The sequence below is a fragment of the Ciconia boyciana genome, chromosome 4 (assembly GCF_034638445.1).
Source record: "Ciconia boyciana chromosome 4, ASM3463844v1, whole genome shotgun sequence".
NCBI classification, from domain to species: Eukaryota; Metazoa; Chordata; class Aves; order Ciconiiformes; family Ciconiidae; genus Ciconia; species Ciconia boyciana.
The window spans coordinates 36,236,295-36,250,479 of NC_132937.1; the positions used below are offsets into that span (position 1 = coordinate 36,236,295).

General features: G+C 37.9%; 1 protein-coding gene across 1 annotated transcript in view; it reads left to right on the forward strand.

The window, feature by feature from the left end:
* The first annotated feature begins 114 nt into the window (after positions 1-114).
* MTREX (Mtr4 exosome RNA helicase) overlaps positions 115-14,185 on the forward strand; it is a 48,166-nt gene continuing 34,095 nt past the window's right edge. The window contains exons 1-13 of the mRNA XM_072859254.1: positions 115-263; positions 663-794; positions 2,499-2,565; positions 4,772-4,834; positions 5,380-5,492; positions 6,330-6,504; positions 7,504-7,594; positions 7,958-8,082; positions 9,275-9,373; positions 10,162-10,264; positions 10,402-10,533; positions 11,758-11,837; positions 13,255-13,365. Coding sequence (XP_072715355.1) covers positions 148-263; positions 663-794; positions 2,499-2,565; positions 4,772-4,834; positions 5,380-5,492; positions 6,330-6,504; positions 7,504-7,594; positions 7,958-8,082; positions 9,275-9,373; positions 10,162-10,264; positions 10,402-10,533; positions 11,758-11,837; positions 13,255-13,365 — 1,407 coding nt within the window. The 5' untranslated portion in view covers positions 115-147. The remainder of the gene's footprint in view (positions 264-662; positions 795-2,498; positions 2,566-4,771; positions 4,835-5,379; positions 5,493-6,329; positions 6,505-7,503; positions 7,595-7,957; positions 8,083-9,274; positions 9,374-10,161; positions 10,265-10,401; positions 10,534-11,757; positions 11,838-13,254; positions 13,366-14,185) is intronic.

Sequence of the window (14,185 nt, forward strand, 5' to 3'; positions counted from 1 at the left end):
ATCGGGCCGTACGTGAGGCTCCCGGTGGTTGGGGGCGGCGGGGGGCTCTGTTTCTCCTCGGGGTGCAGCGCTGGGGTAGGGGTGGAGAGGATCCGGGGGGTGGGGGGAGGCTGTGCCACGCGAGGCATTGTGGGACCGGTGGGGAAGATGGCGGACGCGTTTGGGGACGAGCTCTTCAGCGTGTTTGAGGAGGACTCGGCCGCCGCCGCCTCCGGCGCCAAGAAGAGCAAAGTGGGCGCCACCGAGGGTGCCAGGAGACCAGGGTGAGGGCGCGATGGGGGGCCGGGGGAGCAGGGCCGGGGGTGCTCTGGCGGCGGAGGCTTGGGCCGCGCTGCTGGGCCCGGTTTCTGCCAACTTGTTTGAGCTACTGACCGACCTCGGGACCGGGGAGTCGGTGCAGCCTAAAAGGACACGTTTTCTTGGGATCCCTGGCTCCAAAGCTGTAGCCCGCCCGGGCGCAGTGGGCGACTGGGGAGCGCGGGGACCTGGGGGCAAGCTTATCTGGGAAGTGGTTTGAAAACCCACGTTTTCGTGGATGGAGTTCCCCTGGTTGTGCCCTGAATGCAACGTGGTCACTGTTGCCGTAGGACACCTGATTTCTTTTCTGAAAATACATACATGAAAGCGGCAGACTTTAAATTTGTTGTGTATTTATGTTGCAGAAAACGATCGGAGGAAAAATCTTCAGTAGCTGCAACAGGGAAGCCCAAAAGGGAAGTTGAGGTCAATAGTACTGAAGATGCTGTTTTGGGCAAGAAGCCAAAATTGGAAGATGTTGTATCAGAAGATGCTAAGTAAGTGCCCAGCTTAATGTATAAGGAAATAATAGCAAGACATACTGGTTAGCTATATGCCGGTTGTGAATAGTCAATGTAAGTAGCTTTGCAGTGTTTTCATATAAAGATGAATTTGCATATGAAGTTGATTTTCCATTATCTATATAAGTGAGGATGCGCTGGTAGTACAGCTTCAGAGTTGACGAGCATTGGGTAGGTTTAAAATAATACTGCAGACAGATAGGCAACTGCAGTATGAAATGTTCGTGTATTTCTGGTTGCTGCATATGGATCGGTAGTTCTGGGTCAAAGCCATCATGTTTATTTCAGGCATATAGCAAGAGATAAGCAGTGAGGCACGTGGGAGGAGGCAGGCTTGCTGTGTACCATGCCACTGAAAGACATAATTGGCTTGGGATGCAGGAGGAAGAATTTGACCGATGAGACAGAAACAAGGCTTTTGAGGCTTGTAAGGTCATGCCTTAGCAAAATATGTAAGGTCATGACCTCAGCAAGGTCATGCCTGCAGCAAATATTTGGAATCTTAAGTACGGACGTGTTTTTAAATTTGAGCACAAATGGCAGGTATTTGACACAGAGAAGGGGGTATACTTGGACATGTCGACAGCTGGGGAGATAAGGCAGCTAAAGGGAAGCCAGAATGCCATTTCTGTGCTTTGGGATCTGTATGTCTCTCCCTCTTTTCTTTCCAGAACATTGTGGTAGGTATGAGGGGTTTTGAAAACAAATTGAAGGGACAGTGTGGGCACTTTTCCAGCTTAGTGTATCTTAAGAGATGTTGGGAACTTGGACATTTATGTTGGTTCAGAAAATGATTAGGAGGGTTAATGGCATAAAAATTCATCCAGAGCTGCCAAATGCAGGTCTGTACCTCCTAGCTCAAGATGTAGAAAACTCCACTACAGAAATAGAAATTATATGCTTGCTGTGTTCTTATACTTTTCTCTGGGTGGTGTATTACTGACTTATGTCAGACAGAATTCTGTTCTGGATTGTCATTTGGTTTTACACAGTAATTTTTCTTAAGTTTAAGGTAAGATTTTCTGTGGGAAAGTCCTGAGAAGACTTCTCAGAACACTGTAAACAAATGGTACCTGTATAGAAACAAAACAGAACCAGAGTCAACATTTTAAGTCAGTTTCTGTGTTAGTGGTATCAGTAGAGTGTATACTTGCCCAAAGTAGCTTTCTAAGTATGTTAAAACCGTCAGAAAAAAACACTGTTTTATGCAGTGAGACTCTAGTCCCTTCTCGTGGCCATGAGAGAAGGGACTGGTAAAGAAAAGAGGGGTCTTGTCTTCAAGCAGCTGCTTGGGATGCTTCAGGCTGCTGTTATTTGGTGTCATGACTAGTTGCAGAAATACAGGTCTTGAATTTTGCTTTGTTCTATATTGAAAAAAAGTCCCCATTAATCAGAAAACTTCATGTGAACAAATGTGATCCAAGTGCAGTTTTGTGGTGCAAGTTTTTAAGGTGTTACAAATCCCAAAGCAGTAGCTAAAGTAGATTTATATAGTAACAAAATTTTAGCGCAAGTATTCTTAGTCCTGGTAGTAGTCTATGCCAACTGTCTGTTTCAAGTTTGTGCATCCTTTTTTTAATGTTGCAGTTAAAGTAGAGGTGAAGTTCAACATTTTCACATTTATAAAGAAAGCAGGATTTTTAAATACCTTTTTGGCAATCCTAATTCATATGTTTTTAGTCTGGCAGACCTGATGCCTCAAGTAAAGGTGCAAGCTGTGGAAACTGTTGAAGGTTGTACACATGAGGTAAGTGCAGTGAAAATGCTCATGAAAACTATAGGCTTGTTTCATAGAATTATATGTATTACTGCCACTATAATAATATTGGTTATTGCACTTGTACTTATTATATCATAGAATCATAGAATCATTTAGGTTGGAAAAGACCTTTAAGATCATCAAGTCCAACCATAAACCTAACACTGCCAAGTCCACTCCTAAACCATGTCCCTAAGCACCACATCTACACATCTTTTAAATACCTCCAGGGATGGTGACTCAGCCACTTCCCTGGGCAGCCTGTTCCAATGCTGGACAACCCTTTCAGTGAAGTAAAATTTCCTAATATCCAGTCTAAACCTCCCCTGGTGCAACTTGAGGCCATTTCCTCTCGTCCTATCACTTGTTACTTGGGATAAGAGACCGGCCCCCACCTCTCTACAACCTCCTTTCAGGTAGTTGTAGAGAGCGATAAGGTCTCCCCTCAGCCTCCTTTTCTCCAGGCTAAACAACCCCAGTTCCCTCAGCCGCTCCTCATCAGACTTGTGCTCTAGACCCTTCGCCAGCTTCGTTGCCCTTCTCTGGACACGCTCCAGCCCCTCAATATCTTTCTTGTAGTGAGGGACCCAAAACTGAACACAGTATTCGAGGTGTGGCCTCACCAGTGCCAAGTACAGGGGCACGATCACTTCCCTAGTCCTGCTGGCCACACTATTTTTGATACAAGCCTGGATGCCATTGGCCTTCTTGGCCACCTGGGCACACTGCTGGCTCATATTCAGGCAGCTGTCGACCAACACTCCCAGGTCCTTTTCTGCTGGGCAGCTTTCCAGCCGCTCTTCCCCAAGCCTGTAGCATTGCATGGGGTTGCTGTGACCCAAGTGCAGGACCCTGCACTTAGCCTTGTTGAATCTCATACAGTTGGCCTCAGCCCGTTGATCCAGCCTGTCCAGATCTCTCCTTAGAGCCTTTCTAGCCTCAAGCAGATATATTATTTCATACTATATTTAAGGTAGAGCAGGCTTGTAAAGAGTTTGAGGTCTGTATCTGGCATTGAGCATGCACAAAATGCAGTTGAAAAATTAATAGGATGTCTTACCAGAAGCAGTTTGAATGATGTTTGCAATAAAATGAGTGATTGTGAAAGACTCGATGATAATGTTGATAGGTTTCCGTATTTGAAAGGTACCAGTCATATCCTGAGTACTGTTGTTGAGGAGGAAAACCTACTGGTTGTTAAAACAGGTCTGTGTTCATAGTGCGGTCTAATTGTGCAGCAGTGCATTGAAATACTTTGCTATTCTGGTTGAAGAAGGAAAGGCTTTCTTGCAAGGCTGATTATTGTTGAAAATTACATTTTGGCAAAAAGGGAAAAAGGTCTTTTTATGTAAAAGCAAAATAATGAAAACTATCCTTTTTCAAATTGTGTTAATAAACATAAATACAATTTAAAATATGAAAAATCAGAAGTATTAATGCTGATTTTTTTTTAATCATCCTTCATCCAAAGATGATTGTCAGAAGGAGTTTCTATGAGTATTAAATACGTAAATTTTAACTTCCTTGTACTTTTATGCTCATTTTCTTTTCTGTGCTGTGTTCCAGAACTAGCTCAAGTTAATTAGGGTCACATTCAAGGACCCTGTATGATTAGACCTTTGTAATGAAGGAACTGTACATACAATTGACGATACAGGTTTTAAAGCCCATGCATCTGTACAGTCTTTGTTATCTTGAGATGTCTAGTAGAGGTTCACCATCACTTAGTAACTGAAGAGACCTTAAATATTTAGGACAAATGAATGTTAGATATTGGCCAGGAACAGGGACTTTACCTGTGTAAATACATTGTCCTTGGAAAGGGAGTGTTATCAATGTGAGCTGAGTAATTGCTTCTAACGTCCATTGGCGAGAAGCCATGACTGAGGCTTGGCTTGAAGACCTAATGTTCCAAGGTAGGTAAAGCAGAAGTATTTCACACAAGACAGTAGGAAGTATCAGAGAAGTGAGAGAAGGATCATTGTTGGGGCAGGAGGATAGAGATATTGGTTGAAAAACTCTTAGAGAAAGGGAGGAAGCCTTGACACATGAGCTCATAGAAACAGGATAATAGAAATTCAGATTCGTTTTCATGCACTTTACATCTCCTGCCCCAGCTCTTCATAGCTTGCCATGTCACTGGAGTGGACACTGAGAATTCTGCAACTGTTTTTATTTAAAATGTATTTTATAGGTTGCACTTCCAGCAGATGAAGACTTCACAGGCCTGAAGCCAAGAACTGGAAAAGCTGCAAAAGTATGTGATAGATTGCATTGATTTTTCTTTTTGCATATGCTTTAGATGATAGATGAGGGTAGAAGGAAAAACGATGTACTTTGTCAATAAGGCTTGGAAAAGAGTATCTTGAAAAGATGGCCTGTCATAAGTAAGAATGGTGTTTCTATATTTTAAACTTGGTAGAGTAAAATGATGTGGTTGAATGGGGTGGATAGGCTGTTGTGATTTCAATTCTGTTTTACAACATTAGGCAATGGCTTCAGTTGTACACTGTGGTTTCTCTTTCTAAATTAGTAAATTAGAGAAAATTCAGTCATCAGGGCAAGATTTTCATTTGCTATGACAACAAGACATAAGCAAAGATCTTAGGTGTGTTATTAGATAAAATAATTTAAATACAAAGTCATTGCAAAATACTGGATTAGGATCAGCTGAAGTTACAAATATCCACAGGATTTCATTTCTGCCTGTAATTTGCACACTAGATCAGTCACAAAATTACTTAGATGTAAGTAACCATCTGTGTTAAAAATATGTAATGTTTTTGCTTGCTTTCTTTTTAGGAATATCCGTTTATTCTTGATGCCTTTCAGAGAGAAGCTATTCTTTGTGTAGATAATAACCAGTCTGTGTTAGTGTCAGCTCATACATCAGCTGGTAAAACTGTTTGTGCAGAGTAAGTAATTTTCTGACAGGCTCCAATAAGAGAATGGTGTTATTTTTGTCATGTCATTTTGTTGAAGCATCAGTAGCTGTTGTGTCTCAGTTTCTTGATACAAAGGTTGGACCATCAGTGTTAGAGTTGAATTGACTTCTCTTGAATATAAAAATTACTTCTTTCACCTTGCTTAGTGGGTAGTGAAAGGCTTAATTCATGTTTAAGCTTACGTTTTATTTTTAAACAATCTGGTTTTGTTGAGATGTTATTGTATAGATTGAAAGGAAAGTTTCTGCAATACAGATTTGCATGAATTTAGAAAAAAATACCTTTGTTTTCTAGCCCCTGGCTATAACTAATAAGAAGTTTCTTGTGTGTTTTCTTTGCTTTGTCAGAAGCACTGGTTTGATTTAATTTGCAACTTGGTGTTTATCAGGCAAGAAATGTTTAAAAGATAGTGTACGTTTTTTGTCAGGATTTGGTTTGACAGTGGAGTAGCCTTGCTGACCTGAGGTGAGAAGTGAGATGTATATGTAGATATATTAGAGCATGGGTTCAAATAGTAATAGTTTGTCATGAGACAGTGACAATTAGATTTTAGATTAAACTAGATGTAATCTGATGGCCATAAAAATAAGATGACTTGTCAATGATTTGTCGCTCTCCAAAGAGGCATACATAGTTGAGTTAAGATTGCACTAAACTTAATAATCTAGATATGAAATGCTTCGTATCATTATACCAGTGTTCTGAATTGCATATTTTATTTTATTTTTTTAAGCAGAAGATTAGATGAAAGTAATATGCTCTGAATGTCTTCCTGACAACTTTAATATGTACAATGTTTGAATACAGGTATGCAATTGCCCTGGCTTTGAGGGAGAAACAGCGTGTGATATTTACAAGTCCAATTAAAGCTTTGAGTAATCAGAAGTACCGTGAGATGTATGAAGAATTTCAGGATGTTGGTTTGATGACTGGGGATGTCACCATTAATCCTACAGCTTCTTGTCTGGTAATGACAACCGAGGTAAGATCAGACATTAATTCTTGATCTGTGTTTTCTTCTACCCTCTTTTGACTGAGAGGTCTGATATTAAAGATTAAAGTGGTCATAATAAGCCCCATTAGGGTAGAAAATATTATAAAGTTCACTATGCATCCCCTTAATGTTTTAACTTTTGGTTATTGAAAAAGTTAGGTAAATTTCCATAAATTCATGCTTTTGGACTATCGGTCAGGAACTTTCATTCTCACATGGAGAAAGGCAGAACTTAATTTCCTGAACGCTCAAGACACTGAGTTTTCTTTGGATAGATGTGAAGTACTGAAAGTCAGTCAGACTTACTGAATCCTGTAGGGTCAGTATTTTGTTCTAGGGAAACAAAATGGGGAGAGGAAAATCATTGAGTGATAGTTGAGTGGTTCACGCTAGATGCTAGTACTGCAGGAATATACAGCTTTTCACCTTCGGTAACAAAGTACTGTTGGCACAGTTTTGTCATATTTCTGCTGTAGAAATCTGTCCAGCCATGAGTTGGAATTTTCCTCTTTCTGTCTTTACCTCAAAGGAGTAAAGAGTCTTATGGAGAAGACTCTGGTAGGGAAAGATTGGGCTGGAGGGACAGGATGACTCTATTTCTGACAAAAGATTTCCTCTTGATCATAGAGAGGTTATCTATTACAATGAGGGAAGAAGGCAGCTTGGCAGAAGTAGATATGTAGACCAGTAATAAATATGCTGCCACATAGCGGCTGGGAGAAAAGTAATGTTTTTGCTTTCCTGTTCCTTCACTGTTCTTGAAGGGAAGCCAGTTCATCTCATATAATGAGATTTGTTAGATTAGAATCAACTTGGAAACCATCTCACAGGCAATGTTTAAATGCTTTTAAGTTTTGTGCAAAATAAGATTTTGTCTTGCCATGTAAATATGAACCAAAATTCTGGCAGTTTCTTACTGACATCTCTATAACATGTAACTGTTGTTATATCATATGAAGGTTCTCAATTTTTTTTTCCCTTTTCTAGATTTTGAGAAGTATGCTTTACCGAGGTTCTGAGGTTATGCGAGAAGTTGCATGGGTTATTTTTGATGAAATCCACTACATGAGAGATTCAGGTATCCTATATGTATAATTTTTCTTTTCAAGAAATCTTTTTTTTTTCCCACAAAACCAAATTTTTTTTCTTTTGAAGAATTAAATCTTTATTCTCTCCCTTAAAATCAGTCATCTTTGTGCATAAATCATTCAGAATTTGTTTTCTGCTGAATGTATATAAGATAGTTATTGTGTGTTGCAGTCTTCATGTTCTTTGCCAAGGCAAAAGCCACTTTGAGGGCATTTGATATACCCCATTTGTGTAGGGAAGGCTTTTTTTAGTTTTCATTTTATTTTATCTTTAAGCTTGCTGTTCTTTGGCTTCAGAGCTGAAAAATAGGTTTTAATCACATACATTTCCCATGTGACTTTTCCATTTTCAGAACGTGGTGTGGTTTGGGAAGAGACAATTATTTTGCTCCCTGACAATGTTCATTATGTGTTCCTTTCTGCAACTATTCCAAATGCCCGTCAGTTTGCTGAATGGATCTGCCATCTTCACAAACAAGTAATGTTTTTGATGTGCTATACCTCCATCCTTATTGTTTTGTGGTATAATACTGTCTCTTTGGTTGATGAGAACTGAACCTTTGAGCATCTGTTTAGTCATCTTCTTATTGCTTATAAATGATGGTATAGGTCACTCCTGGCTTCCCTGCTTGTACTCCTAGCGTTTACAGCTATACAGGCTGTTGGTTCTACATAGCAACATTAATGCTGTTTCTTTAAAGTTTATTTTCCATACTTATTTAGATTGATTTCAACAGCTTGATTTCAACGAACAATCTGAATTATGAAACACGATGAACATACTATGATTTTCAGAGGTTATTTGGAGAATTTGTTTGAAGAGCTCAGTAAAAAGGCCATGCGGAAATCAAAACTAAATCATAAATCCATAGGAAATACTATGTATGCATGCAAACAAAGTGAGAAAAGAGGAATGTAAGAAATCTATCCAAAACCATTAGGTTTATTTTATTGGTTTTTTAAGAGATGCTTTTGCAGCAAAGAATATGGGAATTAGAATTAGGGAAGTTAATGCCCACAAGAGGTTGGTCTGATTTTAAAAATGCCCCAGAGATTGATTCTTAACGTTGTTTGTCATGAAAGGAGTGTGGTATAAGAGATGTCTATTTAAGCTTGGCACAAAACCTTGACTTCTTTTGCAGAACACTAGACTCTGATTTTTTTAAAGCAGATTTACATAATACTTAATGTTTTAAAGGAAATGTTTTGCTTATTTTTTTTCTAAACAAGCTTTCTTCGTTCATTAAACCTTAATTGTTTTTACAAGTCTGTGTGCCTGTTTTAGGTGGTGTAAGAAGTACTGCAGACTTTTTTACAAGATAGAAATTAACAGTTTTTCCTTTGGTTTTAGAAGGTGTTAGGATTTTGAGTCTGTGTAATAATACAGAAGGAAATACTACCTGTCCTTACTTGTTGTGTTAATGAGAGAGAATTTTTGTAACCAGCTAGTGTTCTTCTAAAGGATTGGCAAACTTTCCTTTTCTTAAGCAACGTCATTAGTCCGTATTCAGGAAAGAAAATTTGTTATCTTAGTTTCTGTGAGTCTTACTTTCTGGCTTTTAGAAAGATGTATTTTAATAGTCATGTATTGGATTTTCCATCAAGCAAGTGTTTTTACAATGCAATTACAAATATTAAATACTTATGTGTATGCTGTTCTTTCTTTGTAGCCTTGCCACGTGATTTACACTGACTATCGACCCACTCCACTGCAGCATTATATATTCCCAGCAGGAGGAGATGGACTCCATCTGGTTGTTGATGAAAATGTAAGGAATATTCAGTTTGTTTGAAAGATCTTTTTCTTTGTATATCAGTCATGAGCTTGATCTCTTGTAAAATTTGGATTGGCTATACAAAGGATGTTTGTGTTAAAATGAAGTACAAATGGGTAACAGTGATCTCTGAATTGCTGTTAGATTTTTGGAGTCTTATAGAAGAGATTGGTTTTATTATCTAATGTGATGTAGTCAGCTGAGTAATACTTTGCTGAGATGTCTTTAAGTGCCCTCATCCTTGCTTTGTTTTCTAAAGTGCATGCTGCTTTCTGTAAATCTGCAAAGTATCTGATGTTTCTTGTACTGTTTCTTGCTCAAAAGAAAACATGGTAGCATTTAAATTTTACTTTGGTTGAGGGAACAAAATATTTTTGTGTCTTTAGGTGATTTTGAAGTAATGACTTCTTTAAAATTCATCATCAGCTTGCACAGCAGTAGCTAATGCCATAAACAGAAGTACTGCACTTGAATCTAGGTCTTCACTGGGCACTGTAATTTCATGTAGACATTCCTAAAAGTGAGTTTTGGTATTGTGTCATTCAGCAGGTCTAGCGTGGTTGATGGTGTGGTGGATAGAACAATGAGCAATAACTTCAGAGTCACCAATGTAATTCTGAGCTGTGCCACTGACCTAGTAAACTTACTTGCTAGCTTATGCATTGTTTTTGTCCTTCTGCCTGTAAATATGGACTAATGGTACTGGCTATGCAAACCACTGAGTATTTTTAAGTGGGCTATGTAAGAAGTGATTGCTTACAAAGGTTGTGTTTTATATCTAGGGAGATTTCAGAGAAGATAATTTTAATACAGCAATGCAAGTGCTTAGAGATGCAGGAGACTTAGCAAAAGGGGACCAGAAGGGCAGGAAAGGAGGAATGAAAGGTGAGTTTGAATCCCATTCTAAAGTAGCTCTTTGTGTAGTACAACAAAGTTCTATGCAAGTTGTGCTTGTGTCTCAATTATTCCATAAGATACTTTTTTGCTAAAATTACATGTAAATTAATGTAATCTCTCTGCAGGTCCTTCGAATGTTTTTAAGATTGTGAAGATGATAATGGAAAGGAATTTCCAACCTGTGATTATTTTCAGCTTCAGTAAGAAAGACTGCGAAGCCTACGCACTTCAGATGACAAAGTTAGATTTTAATACAGGTACAGATAAAGAAAATATAATTTTACTCACAATTGTAGTTTGATGTGAAATGTTACTCTGGTTAGATAATTTCTATTTCCTTTGGGACTTTTGTGTAAAAACAAATGAAAAATACATATTGCTTTTTCATTTACTATGCTGGTGCCTCAGGCTATTTTCAGTAGGAAGCTGTTGGTGCACAAACAGTACTTGGTCATCACAATGTTGAATTGTTCCTCTATTTTATAAACTTCATTTCTTTCTCCAAAATCCTGTTCACTCTAATGATAGCACAAGAGGTCCTAGAAAATTCTATCTATAATAGGAGAAGACTGATCATAACAGAAGTATTTCCCCAAGTTTTCATGTTATGTCCATTAGAAAAATGAATATTCTCTCAAAGTCAAAACAACTGTGTAACAAACCACTAGGCTGTTCCTTCTCAGCTATTCAATCCAGTTTTCTTTCTTTCCTTCCCCCCCCCCCCCCCCTTCTCCTCAAAGAAAAACCCAAAAGGTCAACAAAGAAGATTTTTTCATTTTTGATTAAGACCAAGCTTGGAAAATAAGTTCATCGCTTCTCGGAATTGTTAAGGGTTGTAACAAAAATAAGGAATTTGTTGTAAATCAACATATCACTTCATGTTTGTGAATGGTTCAGGGTTCTTGCCTGCTTACTTGCTTCAATCTTTGCATGTCCTGGTTCAATGTTGCAAAATAATGCAGCTGTTTCTGTCAGAAAATGTAAAGGTATGCACAAATGCAGAGATGCATTTTTATATGTTTTCTTCAGTCATACCTTTGAATATATATTCTTGATACTTGTACTACTTAAGTAGAAAGGGTGTAAACTTTGAGAATTAATGGGGAAGAGGAAGAGCCTCTATGTCCATGCAGACAGGGACTAGTAGGTAGAAGAGAAACAGGGAGATTTATGAAATAGACAGAAAGTACGTAAAACTGAGAAATCCCAAGCTTGGAAATAGCTGAAGTTTGGATTATTCTGCCAGGTTTGTTCTGTTTTCCTTTTCCCTGAGCATCTACTTCTGGTTACTCTTGGGCTCCTTTAGGCTTACATTCAAGTCTTGATTGTCTGACCCAATACTGGTGATTTTGTGTAGACTTCACAGTCTTCCACGCTATTTTTATTGTCAACTTTTGTAAATACTACAATGTGGTAATGCTTTATTTACATATGGTATTAGCTTTCTAGATTTTGTAATAACTTACAAATTGCCTTCTTAGATGAAGAAAAAAAGATGGTTGAAGAAGTGTTCAATAATGCAATTGATTGTTTGTCAGATGAAGACAAAAAGCTTCCTCAGGTGAGTGGATATTGAATAGGGGTGGCTGCTGCTCTCCTGCATTCTGCAACATTGAGGTCTTTTGTAGTGGGTACAGAAATCATAAGCTGGATATTCTCATTCATCTCCCCGGGTTTTAGTATCTCTTGCATTGCTCCTTGGCATTGTCAAATAGGACTCAGTAATTAGGATTCCTTCCAGTTGTGATTCCAGCAAATGACATATGCCAAAATTAACCATGGAGTTCCTACACAGTGTTTTATTTTTTTCTAATTATGTTTTTAAGTAAACATAAGGCCTTATAAAGAGATATATCTGGGTTAAAACTGTCTGGAAATAGTTCAAATGAGAGTGCAGTATGCACTTCATCAGGTGTTGACTGCTGAGCCTTTCAAAAAGTTGAACTGATGCATCTGCATTCTAATTTATTGTATAATGACTAAGCATAGTGACTATCTTTACAGTGGAAAAATACAAGCTTCTAAATGGACAGAATATTACAGGATTCAGTACTTTTGTAACAAATACTAAAACTATAATTTCTTTCTACTCCCCTCTCTCCTTTATTTATGTCCATCATTTCTTAATGTAGTGGTATTTATTGTGAGCATGGCAATTTCTCCTTGAAAAAAACAACCATTTAATTTTTGGCCATGCCTACTTGCTTTGGATTCCACATACCTGTTTTGTTTGTGAACTTGAGAAAAACAGAAAATAGGAGTCTGACATATAAGGTGTTATGCGCCTTTTTTTTTGTAAGCTTATAACAGTGGCATTACATTCAAGTAATCTGGTTTTGTCTCTGTGGACAATATCTCAAAAGCGTATTCTTAGAATTAGGTTTGGGGTGGTAACCAAGTGTTAATAGGTTGTTAATGAGAATCTCTGTTTTCAAAGAAAAAAACAGAGACAAAGCTAAGTTTATGTAGTTACTTGTTTTAAGTATAATGTTTTCAGAATTTAAGAGATGAATTCAGTCATTTACAGCCTGAATTTCCTTGTATGGCTCTCATAGGTGCTGACTTCACTGTTTTACAACACATATCAGTAAGTTAAATGACCGCAACTAAAATTGAAACAAAATATCTCATGCATACCAGGATCACTATTTCCAAAAATGATTTTAAATGAGGCAATTCTTTTTTTATAGAGGCATATTTAAATACTAACTGCATGTGTAAATTAGGACATAGCTTCACAGTTGGCCTAACCCAATTTAAGACTAGTCTACTGAAAAGATTGGTCTCTGGCTTTACCCTTCATATCATTCCTAGTTCTAACTGGCAAATAATATTGAGGGGGTATTTATTGTATTTAAAATCAGGAAATAGTGAATTACATGAACACTAAGGGTAGTGTTGAGGTTTTCCATACAGCTTTTATTTTTTAGTAACAAATACTAAAATTTGTTTACTGGTCTTTATATGTTTCTTCCCAGGTTGAGCATGTACTTCCTCTTCTGAAGCGAGGAATTGGTATCCATCACAGTGGCCTGCTTCCTATCTTGAAAGAAACCATAGAAATTCTTTTCTCTGAGGGCCTAATAAAGGTATATATTCGATGTCCATATTTAGGTTTTTCTCTGTTGTGAATACACCATCAGTAATCCTGAAAAACCGAGAAGTATGTCTTAGCTCAGAATGTATGCTGGAATTATAGTGGAGATCTGCTCCTTGACTGAAAAAGGTGAAAGACTCATTGCATATGCCAAACTGAAAAATGCTTTGTGTTTTGAATGTGATGCTATATAGGAAGCGTAAGGCTTTACTTACCAAAAACTTTTTTTGAACATTGTGTGGACCAGTAGCTAAGCAATTTTAAAAAGAGCTACACACATATGAAGGGAAAGGCTCAGTTCTGTGGATCTACATACTGGGTTCTACAAATGCACACAGCACCTCTGGAAGTCTGTAGCTATTCCAGTGGCACAGGTTAATTTGTGTAATTGGTTGCAGCTCCCTTCCCTTGAGAAATGCAAATATTTGCATAAATGCCTCCATCTTTTTCTGAAAAAACTATTCTTGAAGCTGGTTTGTTTTTTTTTTTCCCCTCTCTCTCCAAAGTTTGTAGTCTTTAATACTTTTGCCTTAGATGTCTTATGTTAGTGCACAATTACAGCTCTAGTTTTAAGTGTTCCAGATTTTATTCTGAAGTATTTAAACTTACAATGTCTAACTTTAACATTTTCTTGAGCTGTCTTATGATAGATTTTGCTCCTAAATGACTGTAGGCATTTACTAAGCTGTTTGTTGGTTGCCCTAAGGGACATACATTCAGAAAAATCTAACCTTAGATGAAAGTTGTGGGGGTTTTTTGGGTAGCGAACTGCTATTCTCTTCTTGCAAACTTTGAATGTGGAAATTAACTGT